This window comes from Salmo salar, chromosome ssa29 (assembly GCF_905237065.1).
Source record: "Salmo salar chromosome ssa29, Ssal_v3.1, whole genome shotgun sequence".
NCBI classification, from domain to species: domain Eukaryota; kingdom Metazoa; phylum Chordata; class Actinopteri; order Salmoniformes; family Salmonidae; genus Salmo; species Salmo salar.
The window spans coordinates 31,917,501-31,933,907 of record NC_059470.1 but is presented as its reverse complement, the minus strand read 5'-3'; the positions used below and the strand labels follow the sequence as shown (position 1 = coordinate 31,933,907).

The 16,407-nt window shown below is 43.6% G+C and overlaps 1 protein-coding gene across 3 annotated transcripts in view; it reads left to right on the top strand.

Annotated features, from left to right (window-relative positions):
• The window catches only part of LOC106590611 (semaphorin-5A), a 350,252-nt gene that overhangs the window by 325,851 nt on the left and 7,994 nt on the right, over window positions 1-16,407 (top strand). For all 3 annotated transcript variants that reach the window (XR_006762699.1, XM_045710702.1, XM_045710701.1), the window contains exons 17-19: window positions 4,116-4,325; window positions 15,273-15,443; window positions 15,754-15,909. Coding sequence is in view for 2 of the 3 variants with exons in the window: in XM_045710702.1 (XP_045566658.1) it covers window positions 4,116-4,325; window positions 15,273-15,443; window positions 15,754-15,909 (537 nt within the window). In the remaining variant the exon portion in view is untranslated. The remainder of the gene's footprint in view (window positions 1-4,115; window positions 4,326-15,272; window positions 15,444-15,753; window positions 15,910-16,407) is intronic.

The window sequence follows — 16,407 nt, the reverse complement described above, 5'->3', positions numbered from 1 at the left end:
GTGTTTGGAGGAGTGACAAGACTATGAAACAGTTCATTGTATTTGGAGGAGTGAGAAGACTATGAAGCAGTGTTTTTGGAGGAGTGAGAAGAGTATGAAACAATGTGTTTGGAGGAGTGAGAAGACTATGAAACAGTCCGTTGTGGAGGAAGAGTGAGAAGACTATGAAACAGTTCATTGTATTTGGAGGAGTGAGAAGACGATGAAGCAGTGTGTTTAGATTAGTGAGAAGACTATGAAACAGTCCATTGTATTTGGTGGAGTGAGAAGACTATGAAACAGTGTTTGGAGAAGTGAGAAGATTATGAAACAATGTGTTTGGAGGAGTGAGAAGATTATGAAACAATGTGTTTGGCGGAGTGAGAAGACTATGAAACAGTGTGTTTGGAGCAGTGCGAAGACTATGAAACAGTCCATTGTATTTGGTGGAGTGAGAAGACAATGAAACAGTCCATGGTCTTTGGAGGAGTGAGAAGACTGTATGACAGTCCATTGAGTTTGGAGAAGAGAGAAGATTATGAAACAATGTGTTTGGAGGAGTGAGAAGATTATGAAACAATGTGTTTGGAGGAGTGAGAAGATTATGAAACAATGTGTTTGGAGGAGTGAGAAGATTATGAAACAATGTGTTTGCAGGAGTGAGAAGATTATGAAACAATGTGTTTGGAGGAGTGAGAAGATTATGAAACAATGTGTTTGGAGGAGTGAGAAGAATATGAAACAGTGTGTTTGGAGGAGTGACTAGACTATGAAACGGTCCCTTGTGGAAGAGTGTGAGTGTACATCTGTGGCAGGCAGAGCTGTCCGTGCCACTGCCTGTTCCAAATCAAATCAATAAAGAGCATGGAGCCTCAGCGGATCTGTCAGTGCTCCTGCCAACTCAGTGGTAGGGTGAGTGAGATTAGATAGATAGATAGAGAGAGAGAGAGAGAGAGAGAGAGAGAGAGAGAGAGAGAGAGAGATAGAGAGAGAGAGAGAGAGAGAGAAAATACAGAGATTGAGATCAAATCCAAATCAAAGTTTGTTGGTCACATGAAACGTTTTGCTGACGTTGTCACAGGCAAAATGATTATGTTTCTAGCTCCAATAGAGCATCAATATCAAAGGATTATGTTTATAGCACCAACAGAGCATCAATATCTAATGATTATGTTTCTAGCACCAACAGAGCATCAATATCTAGCAATACAATAACAATACACACATGATCCAATAGTCCAGAATATAAATAAATATATGTGTATGTATGTGAATGGTGTGTACAGTTATGGCCCAAAGTTTTGAGAATGACACAAATATTAATTTTCACGAATTCTGCTGCCTCAGTTTGTATGATGGCAATTTGCATGTACTCCAGAATGTTATGAAGAGTGATCAGATGAATTGCAATTAATTGCAAAGTCCCTCTTTGCCATGCAAATAAACTGAATCCCCAAAAAACATTTCCAATGCATTTCAGCCCTGCCACAAAAGGACCAGCTGACATCATGTCAGTGATTCTCTCGTTAACACAGGTGTGAGTGTTGACGAGGACAAGGCTGGAGATCACTCTGTCATGCTGATTGAGTTCGAATAACCGACTGGAAGCTTCAAAAGGAGGGTGGTGCTTGGAATAATTGTTCTTTCTCTGTCAACCATGGTTACCTGCAAGGAAACACGTGCCGTCATCATTGCTTTGCACAAAAAGGGCTTCACAGGCAAGGATATTGCTGACATTTATCGGATCATTAAGAACTTCAAGGAGAGTGGTTCAATTGTTGTGAAGAAGGCTTCAGGGCGCCCAAGAAAGTCCAGCAAGCGCCAGGACCGTCTCCTAAAGTTGATTCAGCTGCGGGATCGGGGCACCACCAGTACAGAGCTTGCTCAGAAATGGCAGCAGGCAGGTGTGAGTGCATCTGCACGCACAGTGAGGCGAAGATTTTTGGAGGATGGCCTGGTGTCAAGAAGGGCAGCAAAGAAGCCATTTCGCTCCAGGAAAAACATCAGGGACAGACTGATATTCTGCAAAAGGTACAGGGATTGGACTGCTGAGGACTGGGGTAAAGTCATTTTCTCTGATGAATCCCCTTTCCGATTGTTTGGGGCTTCCGGAAAAAAGCTTGTCCGGAGAAGACAGTCCTATGTCATGCCAACAGTAAAGCATCCTGAGACCATTCATGTGTGGGGTTGCTTCTCAGCTAAGGGAGTGGGCACACTCACAAGTTTTCCTAAGAACACAGCCATTGTAAGGATCTATGTGTAGCTGGTGCAGAGGATTCAGGCGCAGGACAGCAGAGATGAATAAATAAAAGTAACTTTACTCAAAGTCATCAACATACAAGAGAATTACCAAGCCCACAAATACGGACCACAATACAACAAACAATCACTCACAACCAAACATGGGGAAAAGAGGGTTAAATAATAAACAGGTAATTGGGTGAGTGAAACCAGGTGTGTAACACATTGACAAAACAAATGGAAAATGAAAAGTGGATCGGCAGTGGCTAGAAGGCCGGTGACGTCGACCGCCGAACGCCGCCCGAACAAGGAGAGGGACCGACTTCGGCAGAAGTCGTGACAGCCATGAATAAAGAATGATACCAACACATCCTCCGAGAGCAACTTCTCCCAACCATCCAGGAACAGTTTGGTGGCGAACAATGCCTTTTCCAGCATGATGGAGCACCTTGACATAAGGCAAAAGTGATAACTAAGTGGCTCGGGAAACAAAACATAGATATTTTGGGTCCATGGCCAGGAAACTCCCCAGACCTTAATCCCATTGAGAGCTTGTGGTCAATCCTCAAGAGGCGGGTGGACAATAAAAAAAAACAAATTCTGACAAACACCAAGCATTGATTATGCAAGAATGGGCTGCCATCAGTCAGGATGTGGCCCGGAAGTTAATTGACAGCATGCCAGGGCGGATTGCAGAAGTCTTGAAAAAGAAGGGTCAACACTGCAAATTCATGTAATTGTCAATAAAAGCCTTTGACACTTATGAAATGCTTGTAATTATACTTCAGTATTCCATAGTAACATCTGACAAAAATATCTAGACACTGAGGCAGCAGACTTTGTGAAAATGTATATTTGTGTCATTCTCACAACTTTTGGCCACAACTGTATAGACATTATGGACAGTATATGAATAGAAAAGGTGTGTACATCAGTAGTCATAGAGGATGAGCCATGACTAGAATACAGTATTTGGATATAAAGTGGGTAAAACAGTATGTAAACATTATTAAAGTGATCAGTGTTCAATGACTATGTACATAGGGCAGCAGACTTTAAGGTGCCGGGTATATTGAGGTAGAGAGACAAAGGGAGATCACAGAGAGAGAGAAAAGAGAGAGAGAGAGTGGCAGAGAAAGAGAGAGAGAAAGGATTTCATTGTTGTTGGTTCAGACGGTTGATAATAGCAGAGTGGGTTGATTGAGTGAATCATCACTGGAGTGTTTGGAAGTGAACACTGTAATTTAGTTTCTAGTTATTATCATTCACACAAAGACATCAGGCCAGCCTTTCAGATTCACTCTGAAAGGGACATTTTCACAGCCTCTGATGATGAATGAACGACGCAATAGAAGCTTATTATAAATTACAGTTTCATATTTCATTAATATTTCTCCGTTAACTCATTTCAGATGAGGGATCATAGATTAGTCAAACACTCGTAGAGTTGAATTAGAGGATCCCAGTAGCTCTGTCTGACAGTGTGTGTGCGTGCATGAGAGAGACAGAGACGAAGAGTGTGTATACTTCAGCTTACAGAGGATATTGTTTGACCTTGAGTGGCACTTCTAGAACGAAGTTGCCAGAGACTGTTTGTTGCTGATTTACTTCAAGCTCCAGTGAAAGTCAAGCACTTTACATTTACATTTAGTTTTTTATTCTTGTAACTTACAACCAAAGGTGATGTACTTAACCTCCTTACACTCATGTACTGTACTATAGATGTTTTGCTCCAGTGAATCATCAAAGACTCACCAACAACTATTGGTCCAAATGATCAATTATTAGCTTATTCTTAGCATATTATTTATTGCTTAATTCTCAGTAGGTAAGTCCATCTGTCCCACCCAGCTCCATCCTGACCCCCCCGCATCTCCCCTCTCCCTCTCCCCCAGGAGATCTGCTGCGGTCGGGTAAGATCTCCGGCCACACTGTGAACAGAGACTGGACATCCTGGAGCTCCTGGTCTCAGTGCAGTAGAGACTGCAGCCGAGGGATACGTAGCCGTAAACGGTTCTGTGACTCCCCTGAACCACCCCACGGAGGACAGACCTGCCTGGGACCTGCTCAGGAGTACCAGGAGTGTAACATCACACCCTGCCCAGGTGAGATAGAGAGATGCATACACCTGAACACACACACACACACACACACACACACACACACACACACACACACACAAAAATATGACTGTGTTCAGTTGATAAAGAGATGCATACACCTGAACACACACACACACACACACACACAAAAAACATGACTGTGTTCAGTTGATAAAGAGATGCATACACCTGAACACACACACACACACCTAAACATATAAACACACACACACACACACACACACAAAACATGACTGTGTTCAGTTGATAAAGAGATGCATACACCTGAACACACACACACACACACACACACACTAAACATATACACACACACACACACCTAAACATATACACACACACACACACAAAACATGACTCTGTGTTCAGGTGAGATACACACCTACACTTACACACAAAACCCTATAAAACAGGTGATAACTCAAGAAATCGTCAGTGAAAGAAATGGATGAATCTTTCTTATTTTTTTGCCATGAATATGATACAGGACATCCATGAGACATGAATAAAGAAATATCCTCACCATGACTATAATAAAACACAGAATAACACATTGGGAGGCGTGAAGAACACCCAATCCCCACAGCATCTCAGACAGTAATTACATTTCAGGGCAATTATACCGCTAGCTACAGAGGGCCGTGTGTGTGTGTGTGTGTGTGTGTGTGTGTGTGTGTGGGGGGGCTGGCTGCCTGCCTGCCTGCCTGCCTGCCTGTCTGAGTGAGTGCGTGCATATACCCTTGCGCTCTTGCATGCATTTGTGTGTGTGTGTCTCCTATTCTGTTGTGAAAAGCCGAAAACAATGTGTCTGTTTCTCAAGGGTTCTACCTGAAGGGAAAGAAAGCATTGTAATTAAATGAGTGTTCATAGTGACAGGAGGTAATGTGTTGTCTAAATGGAAATCCTCCTGCTTAGCTTCTCAAAGAGAACACCGGGCATCAAACGCACACACACACACACACACACACACACACACACACACACACACACACACACACACACACACACACACACACAACACACCACGCACACACACACGCACACACACACACACACATACAACCAGGAGTTTGTTTCAAATCATTAATAATCATCAGGCTGTTTTTGAAAGGAGTGCAACGTTAGCATCTCGCTAACAGCTCGGCCCTGTGTCTAGAGACCGCCCTCAACAACGCCGTTATCCATCATCACGTGTACTTTAAAGACCAGCCGTACGACACCGAGCCAAAGCTGTGATTTTAGCTGTTTATTTATTGACTGGAGAGTACATGTCTGTCTCGCCATGAGGTTATGAATGGGGTCATAATGATTCTGACCCACCGCGATAATCCATCAACCCACTTACCTTGAGGGGTTGGCTGCTAACGCTAGCTAGCTCTTAGATTTGCCCTCAAACACTCACTCACTCACTCACTCACTCACTCACTCACTCACTCACTCACTCACGCACCACAAATCAAATCAAATTGTATTTGTCAATACAACGTGTATTGTATTGACCAACAATGGTCAAACCAACAATGCAGTTTTAAGAAAAATAAGTGTTAAGTAAAAAAATAGATAAGTAAAAAGTAGAAAATACAAGTAACAAATAATTCAACAGCAGCAGTAAATAACAGTAGCGAGGCTATATACAGGGAGTACTGGTACAGAGTCAATGTGGAGGCTATATACAGGGGGGTACTGGTACAGAGTCAATGTGGAGACTATATACAGGGGGTACTGGTACAGAGTCAATGTGGAGACTATATACAGGGAGTACTGGTACAGAGTCAATGTGGAGACTATATACAGGGGACTGGTACAAGTCAATGTGAACTATATACAGGGACTGGTACAGAGTCAATGTGGAGGCTATATACAGGGAGTACTGGTACAGAGTCAATGTGGAGACTATATACAGGGGGTACTGGTACAGTGTCAATGTGGAGACTATATACAGGGAGTACTGGTACAGAGTCAATGTGGAGACTATATACAGGGGGTACCGGTACAGAGTCAATGTGGAGGCTATATACAGGGAGTACTGGTACAGAGTCAATGTGGAGGCTATATACAGGGAGTACTGGTACAGAGTCAATGTGGAGGCTATATACAGGGAGTACTGGTACAGAGTCAATGTGGAGACTATATACAGGGGGTACTGGTACAGTGTCAATGTGGAGACTATATACAGGGAGTACTGGTACAGAGTCAATGTGGAGGCTATATACAGGGGGTACTGGTACAGAGTCAATGTGGAGACTATATACAGGGGGTACTGGTACAGAGTCAATGTGGAGGCTATATACAGGGGGTACTGGTACAGAGTCAATGCGCTGGGGCACCAGTTAGTTGAGGTAATTGAGGTAATATGTACATGTAGGTAGAGTTAAAGTGACTATGCATAGATAATAAACAGAGAGTAGCAGCAGCGTAAAAGAGGGGTCTGGGTAGCCCTTTGGTTACCTGTTCAGGAGTCTTATGGCTTGGGGGTAGAAGCTGAAGCCTTTTGGACCTAGACTTGGTGCTCCGGTACCGCTTGCCGTGCGGTAGCAGAGAGAACAGTCTATGACTAGGCTGGCTGGAGTATTTGCCAAGTTTTAGGGCCTTCCCTGGCGTGAACTGTGGGGTTACTGCAGGATAAGACACCACAGTTTTCAAAGCATTTTCAAAGGGTTCTCAAAAGGATTTCAGTTTTCAGTGTTGTATGATGGCATATTCTACATTTCGATTGAGATTAAATTGACAGCCCTTAGGGATGTCATCAAGGATAGAATGCTGTTTGTAAAGATTTGAAATTCGACTTTACTGTAGCTAGCTCAAAGCTAACTAACCAAACATACAGCTATTCTGAAGGCCTGAATTGCAAGAGCAGCAATCACCCCCAAGGTCTATTGATGTAGACAGTGGAGACTTATTAAGTCACCTGAGTCGAAGAGATTTCACTGGAAAGCTGTGACTTTGCATAGCGTGAATAATCATGAATAGTAATTCTGCTTAAATTAACTGTGTGGGGATTGACATAATCCATAGAGAGAGAGAGAGAGAGAGAGAGAGAGAGAGAGAGAGAGAGAGAGAGAGAGAGAGAGAGAGACAGAGAGAGAGCAGAGAGAGACAGAGACAGAGAGAGACAGACAGAGACAGAGAGAGAGAGAGAGACAGAGAGAGACAGAGAGAGACAGAGAGAGACAGAGAGAGACAGAGAGAGACAGAGAGAGACAGAGAGAGACAGAGAGAGAGAGAGAGAGAGAGAGAGAGCGAGAGACAGAGAGAGACAGAGAGAGAGAGAGAGAGAGAGAGAGAGAGACAGAGAGACAGAGAGAGAGAGACAGAGAGACAGAGAGAGTTTTTGAGTTTTTATAAAACCTTTATTTTCTACTCAAGTGTTAACATAAATAATGACATACTGTCTTTTCAGAAATGAAACACCAAATGTAATTCCTAAAAAAAAGAAAAAAATACACAAAAAATACTAAAATAACAAAAAAATTAAATAATTAAAAAACTAAAGAACATATACATTCAACTTATTTCTCCAACAAAAAATAGTTTCCCCTCCTCTACAAAACAAAGCGCTCCTTCGTATGCCCACTTCTCCTCAAACAATGGGAGATCTTTTACAGCTGAGTAGAACTCAAAATCCACTTTTATTCTTATTTTCACTAATCCTTTAAAAACACATCTTACATCCTGCCCATATCCCGTTTCTATCTTATGTTTCCTACTCAGAAAAATTGACATCTTTGCTTGTCCCAAAATAAAATTTAACAGTTGACATTTTCTTTTCTGTTGCTTTCTATATTGAAACCCCAAAATAAAAACAGTGTTATTGAAAATCTCCCCTACAGCTTTAAACAAAGACTCCAGCATCTCCAAGAGAGGTTTTATCCTCTCACACTCCATAAAACAGTGAAAAAGGGTTTCTCTTATATTACAAAAAGGACATCCATCTCCAACATCTGAATTAATAACAGATACAAAAGCATTAACTGCAATAATGCCATGCAAAACCCTCCATTGCATATCACCAGTACCCTTTTGTAACGGTGGCTTGTACAGTGCTCTCCATGCTGGCTTTACCTTGTCATCAATGCCCAATTTTACCCTCCATGGAGTGTCTTTTCTAGTTTTCAGTTTATCTTTATTCAACACCTTGACACACCCCCTATATAAGTCTTTCCCATTCACCTCATCCAAACCCACCTCTTCCAACCCTCTCAAATCCAGTAATATCGCCTTTCTTTCTGACTCTGGGATATTTGGTGTAATCCCCTAGTCTTGGAAATGAGACGTCTTCATCTTGTACCTTCTTCTTGTGGCTATGAAGCATATCCCACTCTTCTGCTGACAAAGCCTTCCTGCAGCTTCCCAGCAGTTGTCCTACCATCCTTTCCGACCTCACCCCCAAATGTTCAGCCACCCGTCTTCCATCCATTAAGGCGGGCCCAGCCATGGCCATTAACTGTTTTAAGGTGATGATTTTGCCCTTCACCAGAATCTTGGAAAAATGTGGAACAGCTGCAGTTGTGCAATCAAGTCTTGCCCCATACACCAGAGGTTCCTCCAACAGCCAATGCACTGACTCCGCTGAAGTTCTTCTGGACACCTTCATTATGCTCCACACCCTAAGAAGGCCTCTGTAAAACGGAGGTATTCCCTCCCTAGAAATCTGGCTACTATCAACCAAAAATAAAGCTTTCTTTAAACCTAATCCTCCAACCTGCTGTAATACAAGACCTGCCACCCCTCTCCAAACCTCATTTTCCGGTCCATAAAGCAACCTTTGAATAAACTGCAACCGGAAAGCAGCAGCCCTACTAGCAAGATGTACAAGACCTTGTCCCCCCTCCTCTTTTGACAAATACAAAACACTTTGTGGAACCCAGTGATATTTATCCCAAAAGAAATCCACAATTATTGCCTGTATCTTAGCCAGAATGCCAGATGGTGGTTCTAAAACTGACAACCGATGCCACAGTGCAGAGGCAACATGGTTAACTATAATAGTGCGCCCCCTATATGACATACGAGATAGCAACCAACGCCATTTCCTTATCCTCCCTTCCACCATTTCAACCACCCCAATCCAATTTTTTTCCATAGTCCCCTCATCTCCCAGGTACACTCCAAGATACTTAAAACCTCCCTTACACCATTCTAGCCCCCCTGGCAAAGCCATGATCCCTCCAGACCATTCTCCAATCTGTAAAGCACAACTCTTTTCCCAATTTACCTTTGCAGAGGATATTCCCCTAAAACGATCAACCATTAGACTCAAACTATCCACCTCCGCTTGATTTTTCACTAAAACAACTACATCATCAGCATAGGCTGAGAGACGAATAGGAGGAATATCCTTTGAAAGGTACACCCCCTCAATGCGACTTCTAATGCCATTTAGTAGTGGCTCTATAGCAATGGCATATAACATTCCCGACAAAGAACATCCCTGCCTAATACCTCTACACACTTTAAAAGGAGCACTCAAACCACCGTTAACTTTCAATACACTTTCAATGTCACCATATATCACCTCTATCATGGCAATAAAACCAGAGCTGAACCCAAACGCCTCCAAAGTGTGCCATAAATATTGATGTTCAACTCGGTCAAATGCCTTTTCCTGATCAATTGAAATTAGACCAGCATCCAACCCAATAGCCCTAGAGACGTCCAAAAAATCACGAATCAGAGAAATGTTATCCCCTATCTGCCTGCCGGGAACACAGTAGGACTGGTCCGTATGTATGATCTGCCCCATCACCTCCCTCAACCTGTTGGACAAAGCCTTTGACAGGATCTTATAATCAGTGCACAATAAAGCCACCGGCCTCCAGTTCTTCACCTCCCTAGGGTCACCCTTTTTGGGCAGTAGGGTGAGGACAGCCCTTCTGCAGCTTATTGGTAGTAACCCTCCGGTTAAACTATCATTAACTACTGCTAGCCAATCCTCTCCCAACATAGCCCAAAAAGACTTAAAAAAATCAACGGGAAGCCCATCAATGCCTGGTGCCCTTCCATTTTCCATGCCTTTTAATGCAGTGTATAACTCCTGCAAAGACAATGGTTGCTCAAGCTCAACCTGAGCTTCTGCAGCCACCTGTGGGAGTCCATCAAGGAACTGCTGTGTCACTTTTTTATCCTCTTTGTACTCACACTTGTAGAGCTCAGCATAGAACTCTACTGCCCTCTTTCTAATTTCACTAGGTCTAGTGAGCTCTTGTCCAACAGCTGATTTGAGACAATGAATAATTTTTCTTTGTCCATTCTTTTTCTCTAAACCAAAGAAAAATTTGGATGAGGCATCCATTTCAGAGATTCCTTGAAACTTACTTCTCACCAATGCCCCCTGTGCTCTGATACCCAGCAGGTCTGCCAATGCAGCTTTTTTCCTCTTGAGGGCCTGAGTGTGGCCTCGATCTCCTGTGGTCTCAACCAACATCATGAGTTCCACTATTTCAGTCTCTAGGGCTTTCATTGATCTGGTGATATCCTTGGTGACATTCCTCGTGTATTGCTTACAGAATTGTTGAATTTGGATTTTCCCTATATCCCACCACTGTTGAAGGGATACAAAACTGGCCTTTTGAGACCTCCACCTCTCCCAGAAAAAACTAAAACATTTCCTGAAGTGAGCATCACTCAATAAAGTTATGTTAAAATGCCAGTATGCGCTTTTAGGTTTTACATCGTTAATGAACACCACCTCTGTTACTAAACAATGATCAGAAAATCCCACTGGGGTTATCACACTTGATTTACAGACCTGAGATTGATGCTCAAAACAATAAAACCTATCTAACCTGGCCATAGAGATGGTGTTCTCTCTCACATGCACCCAGGTATACTGCCTTGTGCCTCCATGTTGACTCCGCCAAATATCACACAGTTCATTTGTTACAATGAGACGTTTTAAAAAAGTCCTTGAGGCTATATGAGGTTCTTTGTGATTTCTATCTAAATCACTGACTGTGCAGTTAAAATCCCCAGCAATAAATAAATAATCTTCATTGTTACATTTCTCAATGGTATTTGATAATGTCTCTAAAAAGCATACCCTCTCAACTGCCACCACTGGGGCATATACATTTATCAGACACATAGTGATGTTTTCATACCTTACTCTAACTTTTAATAACCTCCCCTCAACTACCTCTTCAACCTCATATGACAAAGGCAAAAACCCTTTTGAGAACAAGATGGCCACACCCCCACTTTTTGAGTTTTTATGACTACACACACCACTGTCCCCCCCCACTCCTGTTGCCACATAACTTCATTTTCCAAATTACTATGCGTTTCTTGTAGAAAAATTATGTCACTTCCCTTTCCCCTAATTAACTCATACACTATGGCTCTTTTTTTAACGTCTCTTGCCCCATTTACGTTTAAAGAAGAAATCTTAAAACTGCTCATGGATGAAAAAAAATACAGAGGAAGACCCAGAAACCACATCTCTTTACATACTTAAAGCTGCGATTGAACTCTTTCATTTTCTTTAGAATTTACATCACTCAACACTCTCGTGACCACTTTCTTGAGTCTAGCAATTTCAGGGCTTGTCAAACCTCCCCCTGTTATTTTTGACATCAGAAACTTTGCTGATTCAATAAACAATTCACTTTCAGGGAAAAAATCTGTTACATTGTAATCCTGCATATATTTCTTCCCTTTTGTCAACTTCAGAAATTGACGTACCTTCTCAATCCCATACCTCCCTTCCACCCCATTTATCTCACTATTTTGTTGTGACGCGTCAGATGACTCACTCTCGCTATCCTCCCCAGAAGAAAACTCCATCTCTACAACCTGTTTATCTTCAAGTGAATTATTAATCTCTACCTTCCTCTTGGAATTAGACCCTTCACCACCCCTTACATTCTTCCTCTTACTCCTCGGTACTTTGAAAACAGCTGCTTCCTTTTCCATTATTTCAATCTCCTCTTGACCTCCAATTTCATTTTCCAGCACCACCTCAGCGACGGCAGTCGCAATCTCACCGACTGTTTCCCCTCCCTCTTTGTTCTGTTCTACCACAATTACCCCCGTATCCACAATGCCTTCCTCTCCTACTTTTCCTACCACATCTGCCCACCTTCTCCCTTCCCCTGCACCCTTAGCATGTTCATCCCTTCGCGGTGGTGCGTTAGCTGCACCGGCACTAGAGCTGCTACCGGGCTCTGCGTGCTCATTCTCGGGACAATTACGCACCAAATGCCCCTCTCTTCCACAGCCAAAGCATTTCATTGATTCAGTAGAAGCGTAGAAGACATAATCAAATCCATCAATCTTAAAACTGAATGCTAAATTCAGTTCATCAGTGTCCTTTTTTAAAATCATATGCCCTTGTCTCCTATGAGACACGACATGTTTCAGCAACGGAGATTTGCATCCAAAAAGAACCTTCTTTATTGTTGATACAATTTGACCATGACGAGATAACTCTCGCTCCAACACTTCATCTCTAACAAATGGTGGCACGTTAGAAAGTATAACTTTCTTTGCCGGATTCATAAGCGGAAATACCGGTGTCTGTGTCTCCCGCAACACAACACCACTCTCAACTATCGTATTCACCTTTTCAATGGAATCTAAGAATATCACTACAGCGCTATTCATCCTTGAGGCTGATTTGATACTATCACACCCAATGATAGCACCCACTGCCAAGCTACATTCTTCCACTGAACACCCGGCCGCAGCAGGAATCTTTACTCCATGTCGCCGACTAAGTTTTTCAAACTCCAAACTTCCGCGAGTGGCCATTGCAACCAGCCCCACCCGCTGGTTGTGCCCTCGCGAAAACCAACCTCAACGATCCCACCACCCCTATACGTGCTTAGTGATATTTAGACAAGATACCCTTAAAACAACTAAACTAATCAACACACACACACATATATATATATATATATATATATATATATATATATATATATATATATAACACACAAAACCCAATAGAGTGAAGATAATTCCAGTCGCTCTCACAATCACTCCTGCTTCACGACTTACTCCCAGCATGCACTCCAACGAGAGAGAGAGAGAGAGACAGAGAGAGAGAGAGAGAGAAGAGAGACAGAGAGAGACAGAGAGAGACAGAGAGAGACAGAGAGAGAGAGAAAGACAGAGAGAAAGACAGAGAGAGACAGAGAGTGAGAGACAGAGAGAGAGAGAGAGAGAGAGAGAGAGAGAGACAGAGAGACAGAGAGAGAGAGAGAGAGACAGAGAGAGAGAGAGAGGAGAGAAGTTATGTCTGACGTCCACCTGGTTTTTGAAACAAATGAATCTTTCCTGGTTTTCCACGGCGGCCGGCCGAGATGAGACTATCCGTCAAGCCCGGGAAGGAATCGACTTATGTGTCAGTTTACGATAGAGAAATTACACAGAGATGACAAAAACCAGGGCAAACTTCAATTACCCCCCAGCCAGCACCTTACAGGCCGAGCTGTTTAAAACCAATTCTGAAATTGTCCTGAAAATATACTTTTCTCATCAGATGAAGTCAAAAGATTTTGTTCCAAGTGATTGCTGAGAGACCTTCATTTTTTGGGGAGGTACTTGGACAAAGACAGACCAGCACAATGAGATTGTTTTCTTATCCTGACATGTCGTTGAGACATTACAGTTCTTGGACAAAGCAAAAAGTGCACAATGAGAGTTTGTACTTGCCCTGTTGCCGAGATGTTACAGTATTCTGAAAGGTTGTGTTAGATTTTCTCTCTTGTTTGATTCCTGGAGGCGTTTTATGTTACCATGTTTACATTGGTTTGAATAAGCATGAGGACTTCTGTGTGTGTGTGTGTGTGTGTGTGTGTGTGTGTGTGTGTGTGTGTGTGTGTGTGTGTGTGTGTGTGCGTGTCTAATTCAGACGTGACAGCTAGCAGGTTTTGTTTCATCCAGATGCTAAAACAGCCCCCCCTGAACCCCATCATCTCTCTCCTCCCTCCATATTATCTCCTCCCCCCTCCCTCCATACTCTCCTGTTCTCCCTCCTCCCTCCATATTATCTCCTCCCCCTCCCTCCATACTCTCCTGTTCTCCCTCCTCCCTCCATATTATCTCCTCCCCCCTCCCTCCATACTCTCCTGTTCTCCCTCCTCCCTCCATATTATCTCCTCCCCCTCCCTCCATACTCTCCTGTTCTCCCTCCTCCCTCCATATTATCTCCTCCCCCTCCCTCCATACTCTCCTGTTCCCCCTCCTCCCTCCATATTATCTCCTCCCCCTCCCTCCATACTCTCCTGTTCTCCCTCCTCCCTCCATATTATCTCCTCCCCCTCCCTCCATCTCTCCTGTTCTCCCTCCTCCCTCCATATTATCTCCTCCCCCCTCCCTCCATACTCCCCTGTTCTCCCCCTCCCTCCATATTATCTCCTCCCCCTCCCTCCATACTCTCCTGTTCTCCCTCCTCCCTCCATATTATCTCCTCCCCCTCCCTCCATACTCTCCTGTTCTCCCTCCTCCCTCCATACTCTCCTGTTCTCCCTCCTCCCTCCATATTATCTCCTCCTCCTTCCCTCCATACTCTCCTATTCTCCCTCCTCCCTCCATATTATCTCCTCCCCCATCCCTCCATATGATCTCCTCCTCCCTCCATATTATCTCCTCCTCCCTCCCTCCATACTCTCCTGTTCTCCCTCCTCCCTCCATATTATCTCCTCCCCCCTCCCTCCATACTCTCCTGTTCTCCCTCCTCCTTCCATATTATCTCCTCCCCCTCCCTCCATACTCTCCTGTTCTCCCTCCTCCCTCCATATTATCTCCTCCCCCCTCCCTCCATACTCTCCTATTCTCCCTCCTCCCTCCATATTATCTCCTCCCCCCTCCCTCCATATTATCTCCTCCTCCCTCCATATTATCTCCTCCTCTCCTCCTGGCTCCCTCTCCTCTTTTGTTTTGTCTCTTGTTCTCCACAACACCTGTCTCCCTCTCTCTCCTGCTGTCTAGTGGATGGTAGCTGGTCGTGCTGGTCTGGCTGGTCTATGTGTTCAGTGACGTGTGGAGGGGGACACTATACGAGGACGCGCACCTGCAACAACCCTCCACCAGCCTATGGAGGAGATATATGTCTGGGACTACACACTGAAGAGGCTCTCTGTAACATACAATCATGTCCAGGTACACACACAGTCACACACACACACATAGTCACACACATACACACACACAGTCACCCACCCACCCACACACAGTCACACACACACACACACACAGTCACACACACACACATCACATGCAGTCTGCTTTAGTTCCTGTCTGTCTACTAGCTCTCCTGACAACTCATCATTGCAAGTTGTTTTGTCTGTTAGAAACACACTTTACTGTCATTCAATGTTCATAATGATTTGTCTCTTGGCATTTGTTACACAGTTGAATGTAGATGTGTGTACACAGCAGTTCTAATAGTGTGGTTATTTTCTGTCTCCAGAGAGTTGGTCTAACTGGTCCCTATGGTGCCAATGTGACAGTTCTGGCTCCCAGCTGCGTGTTCGACACTGCAATGTCCTGTTCCCTACTGGAAACCAATGTTCAGGAAACCACACTGAGACCAGGGCCTGCCCACCTGACTCCAACTTTATACCGGGTAATAGAACACACACACACACACACACACACACACACACACGCACACGCACGCACACACACACAACCAGTTTTTTTTAAACTGCATTGTTGGTTACGGGCTCGTAAGTAAGCATTTCACTGTACCTGTTGTTTTTTGGCGCATGTGACTAATACAATTTGACTTGATTTGAGTTGACACATTTATGCATGAACGTACACACATACACACACACACAGCCCAAGTAGTATTGATGTGTGTCCGGACAGGGATCTCCCTTATTGACAAGGTGTAATGTGAGACACACCAGAACATTGATGTTTACTACACCACTGGATAATTAGACCTCTTACTCTCTCTCTCTCTGAGTTCTGAGAGCCTCAATCAAACACACACACACACACGTTGACATATTCCACGTTGACATCTTCCACGTAGTATAAATGGACACTTTGGACTATCTAACACTTAGCAACCCATAGATAATAAAACATTTGAACTTCTTCAAAACTGTCTCAT